This window comes from Channa argus, chromosome 14 (genome assembly GCF_033026475.1).
Source record: "Channa argus isolate prfri chromosome 14, Channa argus male v1.0, whole genome shotgun sequence".
NCBI classification, from domain to species: domain Eukaryota; kingdom Metazoa; phylum Chordata; class Actinopteri; order Anabantiformes; family Channidae; genus Channa; species Channa argus.
The window spans coordinates 2557845-2578005 of NC_090210.1; the positions used below are offsets into that span (position 1 = coordinate 2557845).

At 40.3% G+C, this 20161-nt stretch overlaps 1 protein-coding gene across 6 annotated transcripts in view; it reads left to right on the forward strand.

Annotated features, from left to right (window-relative positions):
- Positions 1-20161, forward strand: part of cacna1eb (calcium channel, voltage-dependent, R type, alpha 1E subunit b) — a 56481-nt gene that overhangs the window by 13873 nt on the left and 22447 nt on the right. For all 6 annotated transcript variants that reach the window (XM_067474959.1, XM_067474960.1, XM_067474962.1 and 3 more), the window contains 15 exons: positions 9380-9483; positions 9936-10094; positions 11174-11364; positions 11448-11551; positions 11641-11756; positions 12988-13041; positions 13685-13765; positions 13932-14141; positions 14278-14390; positions 15579-15691; positions 15824-15955; positions 16256-16325; positions 16735-16852; positions 19359-19426; positions 19678-19745. In XM_067474959.1, coding sequence (XP_067331060.1) covers positions 9380-9483; positions 9936-10094; positions 11174-11364; positions 11448-11551; positions 11641-11756; positions 12988-13041; positions 13685-13765; positions 13932-14141; positions 14278-14390; positions 15579-15691; positions 15824-15955; positions 16256-16325; positions 16735-16852; positions 19359-19426; positions 19678-19745 — 1701 coding nt within the window. The remainder of the gene's footprint in view (positions 1-9379; positions 9484-9935; positions 10095-11173; positions 11365-11447; positions 11552-11640; positions 11757-12987; positions 13042-13684; positions 13766-13931; positions 14142-14277; positions 14391-15578; positions 15692-15823; positions 15956-16255; positions 16326-16734; positions 16853-19358; positions 19427-19677; positions 19746-20161) is intronic.

Consider the following 20161-nt stretch of genomic DNA (forward strand, 5'->3'; position numbering starts at 1 on the left):
TTCATTCATTCCTATCATTAAGTCTGTAAGTGAGCCAAGGACCCTGAACCACCTAAACTGAATGCAGCTTCTATTAACTTTATTAATTGGTGCCTTTTGTTGTTATGGCATTTAAAAATATCTGCTGTGATTAAAGGTCTATCAGACTTTTGTTAAACGTGAACTGAAGACGTGTAAAACCATGGATGTTCTGACTGTTTGACAATACCTATAGTTAAAGTAGCTAAAATGACATTTTTATTATAGTAATATAATAAATTATAAATAAAAAATATGTAAAAGGATCAGCTCATTGTCTATGGTCTGAGCTGCAACTTTACTGTTTTGGTTCGCTCTCACTAGTCACGCAGTTGTTGTTTTCAGGACTTTGTTTTTAACAGGCCTAAAACTTGCACTTCTATGAACCTAAACGGCAAACACAGATATGTTTCTGAAAGGAATTTTTTTGAAAGAAAAAAGCGCTACATTTGTTAATAGAAAGTGAGATTCAAGGTAGCTGGCAGCTTGTGAAGCGCTTAGAAGAAGATTGTGCTTTTGTTTGAATAACTACAATGTGTTAATAAAGACATTTTGTTTGAACTGATGCATATCTTCTACTTAGCCAGATCATAATCTCTTACTAACCCTAACCAACTTCTGTAAGTTCCTAGTGCAACATCTCGTATTTTGTCAGAAAATGGATGTTGTGCCGACAAAAATAGCTTATTTGGTAACATTTTATTGTGACTTTACAAATGACAATCAACAAATACTCATTATGTTAACAGAAAAAAAGATTGATAGCAGAAAGAGATGCCATTCTTACAAAAACAGATTGGTGTTTGCAGTTGAGTTGTGTAGAAACAGAGACGCTCGAAACCAAAAACAGAGCTATGAAGAGGGTGAATGTAGGATCCTCAGGTAGGTGGAAACAGGACTTTAAATTAATAATCGTGCTGCTCCACAGCTGCTAGATCTGTAAATAACAACTGTTAATAAGTGCGAGTATATCAATTAATATTCAACGCTTGTTTCCACGCTTGTTGGAACAATGAACTTCAGTGCCTTTATTCATGGAAATTAAGGAATATGTCACCCTCTGTAATGTGTTTAATCATTTATAGACAACAATGATGTCTTAAGCACACTAGTGTTTTAGTACTAAAAAAAGAAGATTGTCAGCATAAAACTAACTGTTTCACAATGATCAATTTAGAAATATAAGGTTAGCAGAGTGTTTTTTAATCAAATATTAGTGTCAAATATACACGGGACAGAATGGGTTTGGGTACGTACATGTTTGTTTGCAGGTGCAGCGCCAGTTCCTCCTTTCATTTTGAATTTGATTGAATGAATGACAAACTTCGCTGATTGCGTGAGAGAGTAAGGGGGGGGGGGGGGGGGGGGGGGAAGTTTTAAATTAATGCTCAGCAACTGATTCTGCAATTAATTTTTGACAGAATTCATTTTTAGTTTGCCAGGCTGTGGTTGGTGAAGCAAAAGATTAATTTCAGACACTGATTGTCAAGCTATGTTGGTGCATTCAGGCATGTGATGCTGCTTGTGTCAACGTGTATCAATATTTTGGCATGCTTTGCCCACGCCGCAGTTTAAATCCCCACATGCCGTACTTCAGATTTGCCATTATTGCCACATGGTTAGCAACGGTTGATGCCATGGGCTGGTTCCTTTTTTGTGGATATGTTGGCGTGATTTTTTTTTTTTTCCCCTACAAGCATATATGTTTACACACTGCATACATCCAGAGGAAAACACAGTATATAAATGCAGGAAAATGTGTTTCCATGGCACAGTCAAGCTCTGCAGTCAGCGATAAGTGGGTGGATAAGTAGATTGGCAGTTGTGTCTGAAACCTGCTTTGGTTTCGCCCCCAGGACCTCTGTGAATTAAATGTGAATGCAGCATTGGAGATGTTATGCAAACGCATAGAAAGAGAGAAGCCAGAAAACAGGGAGGAGAAGGGAAGCTAGGGAGACAGACCCCAGAAAACCCATAATGAGAAACTTAATTTGTTCCCTGTAAGACTGGGTTTAGTGAATTAATTGTGTGGGAGTTAAGCATTGTTACCACTAGTGTGCTGCTTGTGGCTTGGAGTACAGTATTCAGAATTCATGGAAGATTGCTGTTGGCGTGTTGACATCTCATTTCAACCTGACACCCACATCTTTCTTTTTTTCTCTGTCTGTCTTTCTGTCTTGCAGTCTCTTGCTTTGCCTCTTACATAAAAGACATCAGCATCACGTTTACAGGCCAGTGAGTGTCGGCCTAAACACCGAACAGCTGTGTTGTTGACATATTTCCACTTGATTTACATGGTTAAAGTCGCACCGGTTGCTGCAGTGGGATCCTCTGAGATTCTGTCACTAGGAAATGACAGACATTTGTTGGCAACAAATTGCTTTGCTTTGAGTGTCTCAATAACAGTCTGCTTTCTGGGTAGCTCATTATTCACAAGCCTTTAATGAGCTGCAGGTTAGGACAGAAAAACACAATTGTGCAGGCAAAGCTGCTGACAAAGCAACAAGTCCATCAATTTTAACAGGTGTTTATAAGTAGTGAAACCTTAAATGAATTAACTCATCTGTTAAAACAAAAACCCATAGAGCCTCAATATGGCTGCACGACTGTAGTGTGTCCATCTTGGTTTCATGTGAGTCACTGCGCAATGCACTTTAATCTATACAAACTGCCTGAGGTGCTTGTGTCACAAATTACGTTCATTATTCAAATTATGTTCATTGTTGGTGCCAAATTTTAGCTGAACGTGATGCTTGTACAATCATCACAATAATCGTGTCACATTTCAGGTTTGCAACCGAGAAAAGGAAACTGCAAAACAGTTTTTAGCCACCTTTATAGTAAAAGGAAAGTGAATGCTTCTGCGAATAGACATTTGAGACAATCACAATTGAAGAACATTTGCTTGTGAGTACTGTCAATATAATGAGATTTAACATCTTAAAGACTAATCCCTGAGGGATTTTCCCTTCTCTTTTACTCTTATAGTCAGAAAAATGTAATACTAGAGAAAGGGCTGGTGTTATGGCCTGTGGGGCAAATTGTACGTACAGCTCAATGGAATCCAGAATAGTTAGTGAGCTGTACTGCCGACTTGAGCACAGTTCTTACTTTGCGCTCATTTGGACATATGAAGACAGACTGATGTGAATTTGAAAATGCAGCCTCACATCGTGTGTTCGGTGGCTGCAGTGAAGGCACTTTAACATAAACTCTGGCATCTTGTTGCTTCTGTACACTTTTAGTTCTTAGAACCAATCATGTCACCAACAGTGTAAAATGCTCAATTTCTTGTACTTTCTGCGGCCCACACGGCATCTTGCCCAGTTCCAGCCACAACTGGACCTGGTAACTGACGACCTGCTTTTTCGCCACCTATTTCGACACATTTTCTGGTTGCACATATGCCGCTCTCCTCTGCTCACTCACTGACTCAAGCACACATGCTGGGACACTCTCTCACTCTGGTGGCATGGTGCAAGTAAGTTAGACTTAAAAGAAAACACACATGTGTCATAGAGGCCGGTTGGGAATAAAATCGAGGCCACTGGGCCAGCGCTGGCGGCATTCATTCCAATTTCATATTAATGAATTTCTAGCGAATCTGCTGGGACACTGAGCTCAATTAAAATCCTTAATCTGAGTGAAAAGTGTGTAGCAAATAGAACCACAGCTAGAACGACTCACCCTCCAATTTAATTCGCTGGCATTGCTAAAATGGTCAATTATATCCCGCGGCAAACAGATTGGTGCAGGTGGACTTGATGCTTTGATTAGCAATAAAATGTCTCCCTAATGAGTTGTGCATGTGTGTGTGTGTGTGTGTGTGTGTGCGCGCTTGTTACTCCATTTATAAGTCTGCAGGCACCGACTGTTGTCGGTGAACCCATTGCCCTCATGTTGGTAGATTATTTCTGATCGTCAGACCTAAATAATACTGATTCCCAACTGTACCTGCACTACCCTAAAATGTTGTATGAAGGATGTCAGCTTTCCTGTGCTGCACCAGTCTCCTGTCCCTCCTTCAAAGTGTGACACTTTACTAAAATTGTTGCTCTTTAGACAGGATGAATAATAAAACTGGGTGGGAGTCGGGAGTGACTCATTAGCCATCTGGCACGAAGACAGACATGCAGGAGTGAGAAAAGAGTCACTCTTATGAGTGTGTCTTTGCATGCCGAAGCAGTTTTAATCAGTGACATTAAATATGTATGCGAATGTATGTGCTGGAAAAACATCTTAGGTAGAGACAGAGCGACACTTTGGTTGTTTTGAGTTCTACCACCCACAACCCCATCACCCATCATCTGTACACTAGGTACTGTATGTACCCTGTGGCAGCCAGGATCCCTCCGAGTACACACACAGAGCAGCACGAGGCAACCCACTATTAGCCCAGAGACCCAAAACACAGCTAGTGATCCTTGGTTTAACCACCACGGCTCAATTCAAATGTCTTTAGGATTTGCTTTGGTGACCAAAAACCTTACATTACCCAACACAATAGGTTAAGTAATACTGTAACTGCTTGTACCCAGTTTTCCGATAGGACTTTGCTTTGATGTTTTCTTCTTGAATTCGATTTTTGCTTTCCTTGTTCCTCACTTGTTGTAAGTCGCTTTGAACCAAAGCAGCTGCTAAATGAAATGAAAACTTCAGCTCTTAAAATACAAGGCCTACAGTTTTCCACTCAATCTCAAACCAAATCCTCACGTGAAAGGACCTCTGGGCCCCTGAAAGTGTTCAGATTTAAAGCTACACCCTGTAACCATTTGTTAATCTCATTGTGGAGCAGTGCTTGTTGGCCATGAAGTCAGACGTACAGAACAGCACTTGCAGCAGTGCTGAGATATTTGCTTACAAAAGTGCTTGAGTGATTTACTCTCTACTAACCAATCACACACTTTCAGTGATTTCTGCATGATAAGTAAGTGTTACAGCATTCTCATTTATTAAAATTTGATAATGACTCATGGCTGAAGGGGTTGGTTGTTGGAGTATAGCATAGAAGAGCAGAGAGGGAGGGCTGGGCAACGCAGAGTGGGATGAGTTCGATAATAGTTTTTAAAAAATGGCCAGTTTTTAAGTTACATTCCCAAAAATGCTGTTAACAATACTCAAATTACAAAATATTAAGTATGACGTTAGCATAAACAGATATTTTCCCAATCATTCCAACGTATGAATAGCATTTAAAGACATTTTACTCTGTGTACATACAAATACCAAACAAACTAATCAGTTACTATATGTCATAATGCAATGGTTAGGTTTTTAATTTTTTGGTTAACCTATATTTGATGGGGCAGTGGCGTAAATATATCAATATGGATTTTGTAAATCATGTATTTGAGATGAGCTACTTGTTATATAAGTACTTTTCTCACAAACTGCAGGTTAATCTGGTATCTGTTAACAGTTTACAAATACAAATTCTAAGCCAAAGTGTTTCAACCCATGTCAGTACTTTAATTCCCCAAAGTAATTCGAAATGATGATCTTGTCAACACTGTGTCTATTGTAAGTTTTAGAGGATGGCTGCAGTGGTCCCATCTCCCATCATTTTGCTCACATAATTCAACTGAATAAACAATAGCTTACAGTCTCAAGTAGGTTTTCTTTGGCAAAACATACACCCAGCCATTTATTTTATGACTAATAGTGAAGAACGCCTTCTTTATGTAATCCCAATTCAAAAGACCGTTATGAATGTTGCCATTAGATGCACGATTCATGTTTTTAATTCGGAGACATTAATTTGTTGATGCACTGTGTTGATTTCGACGCACATCCTCATATGCACGGCTCTGCTGAAATGGTGAGTAACGTGATGCTGCTGATTGCTGTAGTTTTTGGTGGTGTTCTTAGTGTAGGTGGAGGTGTGTGGGAGAGGCTGCATTCTGTGCATGTAATGAATTCATCCTCTCCAGAGCCAGTTTGGTGCACTATTGTGCAACAGTGCTTCACTTAAAGAGCCAACAAGGAAGAGATTTGCCTCTCGCTGTGAACATTAACTTGTGGCTGGATCGCTGAATGAGAAGAGCTACACCGTGTGTCCCATTTATTGCTTTATGAAAATCTCTGGTCAAGTCATAACATCAGTATTTGTACCGCGACATTTTACATTTTTTACTCCACTTTGTTCTAAATGTTTCTGCTGGCAAAGTGCAGGATAAGGCCTAGTTCAAAGTGACAATTCTATTTATTTTACCTTAACAAAATCAATAAAGGTGTGACTATGAGAAATCAGCGGTGTAGGGTGTGCGTGCATGTGTGTAAGCATGTATGTGAGATTGTAATAGAGACAACAAAAAAACAGGATAAGGATGCAATGAAGAAGGGTCGACTGCTCAGTGAGAGACAGTGAGCTGGGCCTTTATAGCCTTGGCCACTCCCATAGGTGCAGCCCTTTCCACTGACGTCCCACCAAGGCTCCTGCTAGAGCAAGAACAAGAGAACCATCATACCAAGCCCAGGAGGGTGGGCCATCAAAATATCCAAACATTCAAGGAGATCAGACAAAGTGCCAATCCATCACATGGATTGTACAGTAGTAACTACAGCAAATTATAATTTTTCTTTTCAAAGTTGGGACTGTAAAAAATATATCAGCAATATATTTGAGCTAAACCTTTTTTATTTACATAAAAGCCTAGAGATTTTGAATTGTATTCAATAACACACTGACAGGCATAAGGTTTTATTTGCTCTCTTTGTTACAGGAAGGCAGGATCCTTTCTGTTGGGGTATAAATCTTATGCAGATTTTGCATAAATTCTTTTTTTTTTTTTTTTTGTAACTACTAGCTAGTGACTAAACTAGTGAATTGGCAAATCAGTTGTCACTATTGAAACTGTGCATTTTAAAAGCAAAAGCAGACTGAAAAACTGTTAAAGTAACTGGTTTATAAAAAAGTAATATGAGAGTTAATAGTGGGGATAAAAAACTTGAATACTTTGATTAAACATGGGTGGAGGCACATGGAGATTAAATATTACAATTCAACAAAAGATAGGTCTGTTAGTCCACCACTGTCGTCTACATTGAAATATAATCTCCACCAAAAAAAGTGACCTCTGTGTGTGTGTAGAGATGTTTCGTGAGCTACCACATGCAGACAAAGTATTTGCTTTAATTTTGAGGGAGCCTCCACGGAATTGTTGTGCTCAAAGTGCAGCCTTGATGGTGCTGTGCTACTGCTTTCCTTTGTTCAGTGTTTTTGTTTGCAGGCTATTTGTACAGACTCCTACTTCTCCTGCCCCTTCTCACTGCACCTCACTGTGTCAGGTCTTCACAGTAATAAAGCAAACATCTGGATGTTAAGCAGTGTTCACCATCTTATTTACCAAACTCAATTTTTCACAAAACACAAAGTGGGCTTGGCTAATGAAATTGTTATTAGTTGTCCAAGTATTAAATCTTAAATAAAAGTACTGCATGAATATAAAGTTTGATCGGATGATTGTTGAACTGTATGGAAGTGCTGGGAAATTTCACAAATTGCTCTATAGTGTCAACTTAATGGTAGCGCAACAGACAATCACCAAAATCTGTAGTACTGTGTGTACAAAATGTGATGTACTGTACACTTTTGTAGTAGATGTAGAAATAATTAAATGTAGACCACAGTGATGGACTAACAGACCTGTCTTGAATAATGTTGATCACATGATATTATCTGAGATCGGTCAAGAAGATTACAAATTTAGATATAAAACCTACGTGACGGTCTGAAAGCTTGGCTTTCACTAAGGAGAGAGATGCTACAAGTTATGCTATGGGAAATCTGCTTTTCAGCAAAAGGAACCAGGTTCTCCGTTCAGTTCCAGTTCTGCAGTTCTGCCACAGTCCAGCTTGCTATTTTATATGTCACTGACTAGTCAAACTCTATGCATTTTAAAAAGCCATTATACATGTAAAACCCAACCGGCCAGCAGCATCAACAGGCTAATTTATCTTTCATGGGGCTTTGTTCCTGCTGTGAAAATGAAATGATAATGTCCTTAAAAGGATTCCCCTCAGAAATCGTTCTTGGACTTTAGTACCCATGTGCCAAAGGTCTTTTGCTTGTCACTTCAGGGCAACATTGTCTGACTCCCACCTTTTTGTTGTGGGGCGCTAGAACGAGCGATGCTGTCATTCTTCTTAGCATGACAGTTTTACACTGTAGTTTCTTCTCTTCTTCACTCACTTGAAATTGTTTTTCCTGCCTTTCATCTTGTCCAAGCCTAGTCAGCTCTGTTGAACAGGTCTCTGTAAAAAAAAAACATCCGTCAAACACCACTGGCTCAAATTTGAAAAGGTTGTGAAAATATAAGATTCATTGTAAGTTGATGCTCTCAGTCGTCTTGTACGCGATGATGATTGAGGTCTGTTGGACAGTGAGCTTTCAACATATTGAAAAGTGTTTTCGGGTTTATCGGCATTAGTATGAACCTCACTCATTTACTCGCTCACTTGGTCTCTCTCCCTCCCACTGCTTTCAAGAGAGATTCTACGTGGGCTCACACTTGAGTTTCTGCCATGTGCTTTCTACCCCCCGCTCACACACACACACACACACACACACACACACAGACTTGCACTCACACACACACACACCCTCCCCCACACTTCCCACAACACTATCCAATGATTTTATGAGTCTGTATATTTGTATCTGTGTGTAACAAAGCAAGAGTCAGATGGACAAATCTGGAAAACAGTTATTATTTGAAGATAATTCTCACATATTTCATGCATAGTGGCCCTGTCATCAATGAAAGCATTAAGGGTTACAGACCTATATTTCCTAAATGGAAATAACACAACATTTCATGCTACAGAAAACATTCAGATGTGATTTCTGCTATACATTGCTAAGCGATGGCCTGTTGGTTTCTCCTGCTGATGTGTTAATATGTAGGGCATCAATGTGCGCGTGGGCAGATGTGAGTAGAGATGTCTGCCAGGTGTATGTGGCTGTGCACTCTTTGTCCCTAACCATACATTTCTGGCACACAAAATGGATATACTGTCTGCAGTCACTTTGATATTTGTGTTTTTCTTTTAAAATGAATGACTCATTTCCAGATTCCGTCCTTGAGTTACCCGTTTTTTTGTTATCAAATTTGTCAGACACCATGGAAAGGAAAGAGACACCTTGTACCAGAATTAGCTGCTAATGGGTGTTTTTCCCGTGTCCCTGTTGCATGTTCTCTATTTCAGCCCAAATGCCATCTTCTTTTCCAGGCCAAACCAAGTAATAGCTATTCATTCATCTGTCTGGAAGACAGAAATGGATGATAACCGTGGCCCAAAATGTTCGCTTCAAACGTTGTTAAAATACTAAGGATATGCATGTACTCTATACGTTTATCAGGATCCTGGCCACTGCTGGTGCCCACATGAACATCCCAGTCGACCTTAGGACCCTGAGGGCTGTCCGAGTCCTGAGACCTCTGAAACTTGTCTCTGGGATCCCCAGTGAGTCAGATACTGACCTCTAATGCAGCACTGTATGGTACAACAAAATGACATAATACTGCAAATAGTTAATTTTAGTCATTTGAGGTGTGTATATAACAGTATATATTTTTTAAATAGTACTCTGTAAGAAAAAGTTCTTAAACATACAAACAAAAAGTAATTTTTATTATTGAGTTATTGAGACTCACCATGAAAAAAATAGCAAATTACAGTTTATGTATTTTTTTTTTTTTTTATCAATGTAGAATTATGTTTCTTAATCGAAACATAAATGAGAGTCTGTATCGTCTAGGAGGTAAAGCTAACTACATACCACTACCACTAACATCAATAGGATAGATCGTATTGACAAATACATGAGTTGGACTTTGCATTTGCATTGTTGTAAGTAGGAAACAAATGTATTTAATGTCTTCTTAAACTCAGTCTCTCTTTGTAAATCCCTACAGGTCTGCAGATTGTGCTGAAGTCCATCATGAAGGCCATGATCCCGTTGCTCCAGATTGGACTTTTGTTGTTCTTCGCCATCCTCATGTTCGCCATCATCGGCCTGGAGTTCTACAGTGGGAAGCTTCACCACACCTGCCTGCCATCTGTTGACATCCTCGGTAATGATGCCCACACACCACCAGCAGACAGTTCCTGTCGTAAATCCAAGGGGACAGTCACTACCCATGCATGTTTCCATTCTATAAAAACCACGATTATGTTGTTGGTTAAGAACAGGTTGAATGTAGATGACATAGAATAAACAGTTTCAAGAGATGAATGAGACGATTTTAAACCTCAGTGTGTTGTATTAGTCACTCAGAGTTGAAATAAAGGGTATATTCATACTGATTATTTGGTGAGCAGTAGTTACATCCCGTCTAATTCTTGGAAGGCATAACTGTTTGAGTGTATAAGGTTGGGTTTGGGCTTAAACACCTTGCCATCTGCTGGTACCTTCTGTCCTAAGGTGCATCTGCTTGTGTTACAATGCCCATGCATTTGGAAGAATGTTGTCATACTTATTTTTTTAACATTGTTTTTGACTGACCATAACTGATTTGCCAACAGCTATATCTAATGTGTGGTTTATGCATTGTTCTCAAACAGTGGGTGTGAACATCTTTGTTTGAAAAGCTTTCATAGATTACAGTAGCAGCCAGCTCAGGGGTATTATTAGAGTTGCTGCCGGCTGATTTAGCTACTGCTTAATTAGTCTACAACTACTCTATAATCACACGCCACACCACAGCATTTACTGTCATTGCCCAACAACACTCAAGAATGAATTGAGGAATAAAATCAGAATGTGTTGGAAGAATGATTCCGCACGTCCCTTATTTCCCTAATTTCGCCCCCCAAAAGTTTAAATTAAAAAAATTAAATATATTTCAAGACACAGAGAAAGAAATACTCTGCGTCTGACGGTCCACAAAAGAATTTCTGAATTTTACAATAGTTTTTTTTTTTTTTTTTTGCAAATTGATATCACAGTTTTACAGAACAGGATTTTCAAATCAACCTATTACCATAAGTTTCATATGAAAACTGTTCCTTTAAGTCGCCAGTGTCTGGGTTGTAGTACATACTTGTGCTAATGTACTGCACACCACATGCATTATGGCAGCTTGTGCTGTACATCAAAACGTTATTATGCGTATCATCTGAAGACAACAACAATTTTGCTTTATTCTTGTAGACAATGAGACTGTTGACTCATCAGAGTTGGCATTTGCCTGTGGAGTGCGAAAGTGTCCAGAAAAGTATGAATGCAATGACACTTGGATCGGGCCCAATGATGGCATCACTCAGTTCGACAACATCTTGTTTGCTGTACTCACCGTCTTCCAGTGTATTACCATGGAGGGATGGACAGCTGTGCTCTATAACGTGAGTGTCCAGTCAACCAATGAAACGTGAAACGTCTGACTGATTGCTATTATCCTCAGTTAATATATAAGTGTGCATTTCAGACCAACGATGCCTTGGGTCCCACGTGGAACTGGATGTACTTTATTCCTCTCATCATCATTGGCTCCTTCTTTGTCCTGAACCTGGTGTTGGGTGTCCTGTCTGGGTGAGTGTGGCTCATTGTGTTTGTTCAATACGGGTCTGTCTGTGTGCAATACAGATTGTGGGAGCTGTTTTCATGTTTTCTATCTTTAGAGAATTTGCCAAGGAGAGGGAGAGGGTGGAGAACCGACGGGCCTTTATGAAGCTTCGTCGCCAACAGCAGGTGGAAAGGGAACTGAATGGTTACCGAGCCTGGATAGACAGGGCAGGTACTGGCCAACAGAATAACTTTGCTTTTGTACACACACATTTGTTACCCAACTAGGTGGAGCTAAAGGCCTAATGAGCCATGCAGTGTGCTCGGGGCAGAAGTGCAGAAGTGCATCCAGTTTGTGCAATCTATGTGCTAAGCTAAGCTAAATGGCTGTTAACAGTAACCTCATATTTACCTTACAGATACAATAGCATTACTTGTCTCTAGTCTCCCAAAAGCACAAGATATCAAAAAAAAAACATCCGACTAGAGCTAATTTGATTAATTATTTATTTCTGAGAAAAGCCACAGTATGTTACTTTTCAAATATTTTTACTAGAGATTGGCTCCAAATACTGATGATTTTATTGCGGAAAAGTTTCTCTTTCTGGGATTAAGCCTCAGCACTGGCAGTAGTGCAGAGATATTCACTTAGAAATGTTGTTGAGTCTAACAAGTCCGAGAATGTTCAAATATTTGTGCTTGATTAGTAAGTTTTGCAGCTTCTCATTCATTGTAATCTGATAATGACTAATACCTGAAAGGCTGTGAGCACAGTGGAGCAGGGAGAATAAGGGCTGGACTCAGCAGACGGGATTAATTAAAGAGTCGCATGCTGCTGCTGGCTTAAGTTGCTTATTGTAAAATAATGTACCAGTAAAAGATTTTAGTCTTTTTTAGCTGGTTTTGTCCTTTGTATTTTTATGTATGTATGTCTGTATGTATGTGTATGTATTTCTGCTGCAAACACTTTCAGAGTTTTTGTACCTACAGTAGAGTAGCTTTACACACACACACACACACACACACACACACACACACACGTACACACACAAAGTGCTGTGATGGCAATCTACATCGCCAGTCTCCCACGCAAGTAGAGGGTGAGAAAAAGGTGATACTGACTCACTGACTTAAATTTGTGTGCATGTATGTATGTGCGCGTGCGTTTGTGTGTGTGTTTCCATGCATGCTTGTGTGTGAGAGCTGCTGTGCATATTTATGTGTGCATAGATGTGGTTGAGTGTGGGAAGTCAGTGAGAGAAAACAGAGAGGGAAAGAGACATTGCGAAAGTGTAAGAGAATAAGAGCTCTCTCTCTTAAGAAGGTCATACTGAACGTTTAGCGCAGTTTTGGCCTGTAAATTTGTGCCAACACCCCAAAAAATAAAATGTACATTTCCATGTATGATAATATGATGAAAATAAAGAAGTCTGTGTATAACCTCCGTTTTTGTTGTTTTGCAGAGGAAGTAATGCTTGCAGAGGAGAATAAAAATTCAGGGAGATCACCGTTAGATGGTGAGTTCACACACTTTGGATCTGTATGTAATACAACTATTCATAAATAAATCTGTACTGAAACGTGAAGATTTAAAATATGTAACATTGCTTCTTTTACCTTTAAGTAAGTGACCATTGTATAGGTGTGTTGAAACGTCTGTGCCCCTCAACAGAGACAATAATAGACCTACTATGTACAAACTGTGAGGCATTCACTGACACCCCCGCATGCACACATGTATAGGCAATGTACTATGTGTGTAAGTACATTTAGTACTGCACAAAGGATATTTACATTTTTAGATTTTACATTTGACAGCTACTTAAAGAAAACCCAGGAGATCTTTCACCATTTTGTAGTTTCTCCTACATGCTCTGTTATTCTGCAAAAAGCTTTTTCACACACTAACAAAAAGCAAACTCCGTATAGGAATCTAGTAAAAGTCATCCCTTCAAATGTTGTGGTTTAAGGAGATGCATCAATAAATCATTGCAATGTGGATCAGTTTTTATAACTCAAAAAGACAGATTAAGCAAATGCAGACCAATATTCAGTTGCTGGCCATAAAAACACGCTAAAAGTGTTTTTTGTTTTTTTTCTAATCATAAAAATTCAGTAATTCAGTTACGTAGCAAACATCTTTGTGTGGATCAATTTTAGTGCTGAAGAGAGCGAGTAAGAAGACGGGTGCACGCAGAGGAGCACCGGGTGAAGACAAGTACACTGACATGTACACTGCCAGTAAGTGAAAATATTGTTAAGGAACTTTGTTAAGTTACTCGCTGCTTTTCAGAAGGTCTTTGCCTCCATCGCATCTCTGAGCTGTTTAGTTACCACACAAAGCAGTTTCACCAGCGTTTTACCACTTACTTATCTCCTCCTGTCTCATAAATTCTTTGTCTCTTAGACATGTCAAGATCAAGGATGAACTTCCGCAGCGGTCGCCGTGGCCCCGCTGCCTACCTGCGGCGTAAAGAACGCATGCTCCGCATCTCCATCCGCCGCATGGTGAAGACAGACACGTTCTACCTGATGGTGCTCAGTTTAGTGGCTCTGAACACCATATGTGTGGCCATTGTCCACCACAACCAACCTGACTGGCTGACCATCTTCCTCTGTACGTGTCACTTTTACATTTTCACATTTTCCATTTTTCCATTACTTGCTTTTAATATAGAATTTAGGTCATGTCTGATAAATGCTTTGCTGCATTTTTCTACTTTGGCTTAATTGCTTTGTTTTCCCATCTCCAGACTATGCAGAGTTTGTTTTCCTGGGGCTGTTTTTGGCTGAGATGTTTTTGAAAATGTATGGTCTGGGTTTCCGACTCTACTTCCATTCATCTTTCAACTGCTTTGACTGTGGGGTGAGGTCCTTCATCTCCTATTCTAAATGAATATTACACGGCAAAAGAAAAGAATTACTCATATTTGACCCATTATTCCTGTTTTATATCACAGAGGAATAAAATTGAACGCAGAGGAAATATAAAGGAAAAACAAAAAATGAGAGGAGGCCATTTACACATGTACATGTTAATGGTGGTTAGTCAAAACTGTACGGCAGGAAGATCTTATAAAGCCTTCGAGCTGAAGCTGTCACACTACCTGAGTGTAGTTGATTTTAGTAGGACCCAAATGAGGAGATGGTGAGAGGGTGTTATAAAGGTGAAGGGAGGGTTTATTCATAAAAGAGGCAAACAACTGAAAATCACTCCATGAGGACGGCAGGAAAAACACACGTGATAAAAACGAAACAATGTAAAACAGAACATGAACTTAAACGCACTCATAAAGGAAGATGAACCAAATTATAGCTGTGTTGGGGAAGCAAGGGAACTAACTGAGTAACTAAGGGGAAGCAAACAGGGAAAAACAAATGAACAAATTAAACATAAAACGCTGACTGACAGAAGAAAAAACAGAAAACCAAACCTCAGACCCAAACCTGAGGACAAACTTTGGACTATCTCCAAATTTGGGGATCAGGCTGAGCACTGAGGGAGAGCACAACGGAGAGGGCAATGGCAAGAGCATTGACTGTCAGTAGAAATGTTCAGGGAGGTTAAAAGTAGGGAGGATCTGGCGTGAAAAAGTGGGGAGAGCTGGGTATAGATACACGGGGGCACAGGTGGAAACAATCAGGGTTAACGAAGGAGAAACTATGTACTCGAGAAATGAAACTATGTAGTGAGTGGGGCTTAGTCATTAGAAAATAAAAGCCAGGAGCAGGAAGTAAAGTCCAAAACTGGGACTGTGACAGAACCTTAAGAAATACACGTCAGTTGTTTGACTTTTATGTGCACCGTTAAATCCTCCAACCACTGTTTATGAGATGGTGATACAGTCTTATTCAGCTGCTGAACACGCAGTGCAAAAGGGGCCACAACTACAGTTTGGCTACTGTAATCTTTAAGCCTTCCAGGACCCCAACTATGACTAATGATGGGTGGGCATCTGGTGCATGACATACGTTTTGTCTGTCTAGTACTCTGACATTTACTCTGATCTACCTGATCTGAAAACGTTCAGCATGTATTTGACATGTTTTGCAGGTCATTGTTGGCAGCATCTTTGAGGTGGTTTGGGGCTTCTTCAGACCTGGCATGTCATTTGGCATCAGCGTACTGAGAGCACTGAGACTTCTGAGAATTTTTAAAATCACCAAGTAAGCAGAACACTGACTCTTCACATACAAATCATCTTGGGTTGCAGTATGTTAATGTAAACATTTTTTTTTCCACAAACCTCTGGTGAAATGGATGTTTTTATATATGTTTTTTTTTTTTTTTTCTGTCAGATACTGGGCATCTCTCAGGAACTTGGTTGTTTCCCTCATGAGCTCCATGAAGTCCATCATCAGCCTGCTTTTTCTTATCTTCCTCTTCATTGTGGTATTTGCTCTTCTGGGGATGCAGCTTTTTGGAGGAAGGCAAGTAAAGAAAAATCATCACTTCTCAGTCATTAGGGACAAACTTCTGCTCTTGTTCTTGACTTGTGGAGATAATTGCCCACTGTGTTTATAACATAGACTTGTGATCGTTCCACAATTTACAAATAGTATTTATTCAAACTGAGCAGCAGTTTTTTTCAATTGCTTTTTTGATAAGATGGAGAGGAAATTTCATGTCTGGATGAAAATAGCCCTTCATCTTCTTCCTTCTCTATTCTTTTCTCCTCCTGTTCTTCCTTGGTCATATCTGACCCTGCTTTCTATCTGCCTTCCCTCTAGGTTCATCTTTGAAGATTACACTCCCACCAACTTTGACACATTTCCAGCTGCCATCATGACAGTGTTTCAGGTTTGGCTCCCACAGAACCCCTCATTCTGCCTGCTCTCCATGGCACATTGCACCCTGGGATATTTCTCACCCCAGGCGCAGATTAAACAACTCTGCTCACTCTCCACCCCCCCACCCCCCCCGCCTCTGCTACCCTCCCACACATACATGCACACACATATGCGCACATGAATATCAGACAAATGAAACGTGAACAATCCATATCAGATCTGCTACAAAACCAACTGTGAATGAGTGTTGGAATCAGCACACACTGTAAATACCTATTTTGCAGACACTTTTAATATCATGTCTTACACTGGCTTGGAGACAGGAAATGTCTCATGTCTGGTGTTTTTTAGGCCAAAGTTCTCCTGAATTTAATGCGATCGCTGTGACTATGTGAAATATTCTGTCCATTTTCCCACAGATTTTGACTGGAGAGGACTGGAACGAGGTGATGTATAATGGCATTCGCTCACAGGGAGGTGTACAGTATGGAATGTGGTCATCAATCTACTTTATTGTGCTCACGCTGTTTGGAAACTGTATCCTTTTGTTCAAATGCGATCAAAGAGCTCTGATATAGCAGCTACACCTGTGCACACCTGTTTAAACCTGCCACTACACTACACCATTTAAGATGCCTTTACTGAATCTTCCACTGATGACATAGATGTCAGATGTTGTTCCTTGAATCTGCTCATAGGATCCTAGCTCAGTGATTGTCCACTACCTTTGGAGGTGTGTCCCATTTTGACTTTGGGACTTCCAGCCCGTACTCGGCACAGATGTTTTGGTATCCTAAACCAGCTCCAGCCACTTGGATAGGGGTTCCATGTCTGCTCTGCCTGCTAGCATTACGCACCCCCCTGTTACATACTGGATTTTCTCAGAGGCATCTTTGCACAGCCTGCACATAGAGTCCTGCCTGGTATGGTAGACGCCAGCCTCTACTGTACTTAGAGCCTGCTCCTGTGCTGCTATGATTAGTGCCTCTGTGCTGTCTTTCAGTCTAGCTTTGTCCAGCCACTGGTAGGATTTTTTGATATCAGCCACTTCTTCTATCTGACAGTGGTACATACCATGCATGGGTTTGTCCTTCCACGAGGATTCGTGCTTTTCTTTCCCTTGCTCATCTGGTTTCTGCTGCCTGAGGTATTCACTAAGCACATCATCACATGGGGCTATCTTCCTGATGTATTCATAGGATCTTGGTTGTTCCATTCTGGATAGTGGCTTTGACACTCACTAATCCTCAGCATCGGTTAGTGTGCAGTGTCAGGATACTTGATTTGGGGTGAAACCCTCCATGCATTGTAAAGAACTTCCTTGTGTGTATGTCAGTGGCCTCTATCTCCTCTTTTGCCAATCTTATTGTGCCAGCGGAGTACCTGATGACTGTGAGGTCATATGTGGTAATTGCCTGGAGTTTGTTCTTCCCGTTCAACTGAATTCTCAGAACTGGCCTTACTCTTTGCAGGTACTTGGCAATAGCTGGTTTCCTTGTGGCCTAAATATGGTTACCATTTGCCTGTGGGATCCCAAGGTACTTGTAGCTATCCTTACAATTTGCAATCTTGCCTTCTCGTAGTATAATATCCTCAGTACTGACTACCTTTCCTCTCCTTGTTAATATCTGACCACACCTATCCAGTCTGAACGACATTCTGATGTCCTGGCTGTATATCCTGGTGGTATGGATCAGTGAGACGATGTCTCGTTCACTCCTGACATACTTGATGTCATCTATGTAGAGGAGGTGGCTGATGGTTCCTTTGTCGAGGACAAATCCAAATCCATAACCACTATTGGTGACACCTTGGTATATTCTGTACTTGACTTGTGCAAATGGCTTGAAGTTGTCCTACCATTTCCCCATTGAGTTCTCAATGAAGGCTAATAGAGCCCTGTTGAACTTATACAGTTCCAAGCATTCCAGGATCCATGTGTGAGCCATTGAGTCACAGGCTTCCGCATGGTCAATCCAGGCAGTGCACAGTTTGCTATGGCTGGTCTTGCAGTCTCGAGTGACTGCTTTATCTACCAGTAGCTTGTGCTTTGTTCCTCTGCTACTAACAATTCCATTCTGGGCTCTGCTCATGTATTGATACATGTGCCTGGTCGTCTAAGCCGCTATGCTGCCAGTGTCAGTTAAGCATTCAGAGTGGGTTCCATCCACTATTAGCTTGATTGTTTGTGCCGCCAGGAGCTCATGGAGTGAGATTAACTTCTTTGACCAGTAGTCATGGATCATGTCAGGGCCTGGTGCTGTCCATTTCTTCATAGTAGAGAGCCTCTGTCATTTTGAATTTTACTGGAGCTTGTTTGCCCACCAGCCACTGGACATTGCTGTTATGTGACGTCTCCATTATGCTTTTCTAGTATTCTTTAGTCTTCAGCCTTGGTGGGTCTGCTCTTATGTTATTACCCTGCCACTGGGAGTACACCTTGGTTGGCTCATTGGAGAACATTCTCCTGGTTTCAACTTCTCTGGTGTCTCCACGTCTCCAAGGCCCAAAGTATGGACAGTTTGTTGTACTTCATGATGCCTTTCTGCAACTCTGATAGTTGGCTAACACCCTTCATGTTGCCTTGGTCTTAGCCCCCAACCTCCGTTTCCATACTGCACCAGTATACTGCACCTTATGGCTTATGTTGGTCTTATAGCCAAGAATCACAGTTGCCATTGTGTATATCAGATTGTTGGTTTATGGTCGTAGTGCAGCCACATTCACATCCACTAGTAGACTTTCAGAAGGTATTTCAGAAGGTACCGGTTACCACCTATTCTTGCTAACCAGCCACAGAGGTTCCAGGTGTCCGTCTTAGCCATGATCTCAATCTAAGGTCAGCCGTTCTTGAATTGGAATCCAATCTTCGATTCAGGGGATAATGATGATATCTTGCCTATTTATATATATATATATATATATATATATATATATATACACACACACACACACACGCAAATATATAGTCACGTAAGCAATATGGGGTAAAATTACGTAGACTTTCCACAGTTTTTTGTGCTCTTAACTGCCTTCATGACAGACACATTGCTTAATGTCTTCTTGGCCATCGCTGTGGATAATCTTGCCAACGCACAGGAACTGACAAAGGTTTGCCATTTTTCAATCTCTAGCAGTATTTGGTATCATTAAAATTTGAAAACAATTCATTTTATTAGTCTACAAAGTTTTGTTAGTCTACATACAAAACCATGTTTTTATGAAACTCAGTGATAAAAACATAGCTCATAATTGTACTAGTGATCAGAAACTCCCTCGAGTACCTAATAGTAAACTTCCTATAATAGTAAAACTGAGGATTTTCCCTTTAAAACAGTATATTGTTTTTTTGTGTTTTCCAGGATGAAGAAGAGGAAGAGGAGTTCTTCAACCAAAGATATGCCAGAGGCAGAGATGGCTTAATCTCTGAGTAAGTTATTCGTTATTAGCTATCAACTTTTAAGATACCTCAAGCATTCACAGAAAACCATTAAGTGAGTCCTACTGTAGTTTTCATGTTTCTCACATAAGCTCTTCTTAAAGCTTTTAACTGGACTGAATTTTCGTCAAGCTTCTTCCTGTCACGGCTGTAATGTAACCACACAAACACTAAATCACTAAAATCAGTTTAGCGAAAAGTTTAGCCAATAAAATCATAATTTTCACAGTTTTACTGATTGTGGACTGAGAAGCTGCTGTAGGCAAATGTTTAGTATGTTCCTCACTTCCTTCAGTTGCATGGTGAATGCAAAGAATAAAAGAAAGGCATGTTTAAGGCATTAACAAAAAAAACTAATGAATGCGTGTTGAATGTGCCTGATTTAAAAGCATGAGTCCTTACGGATT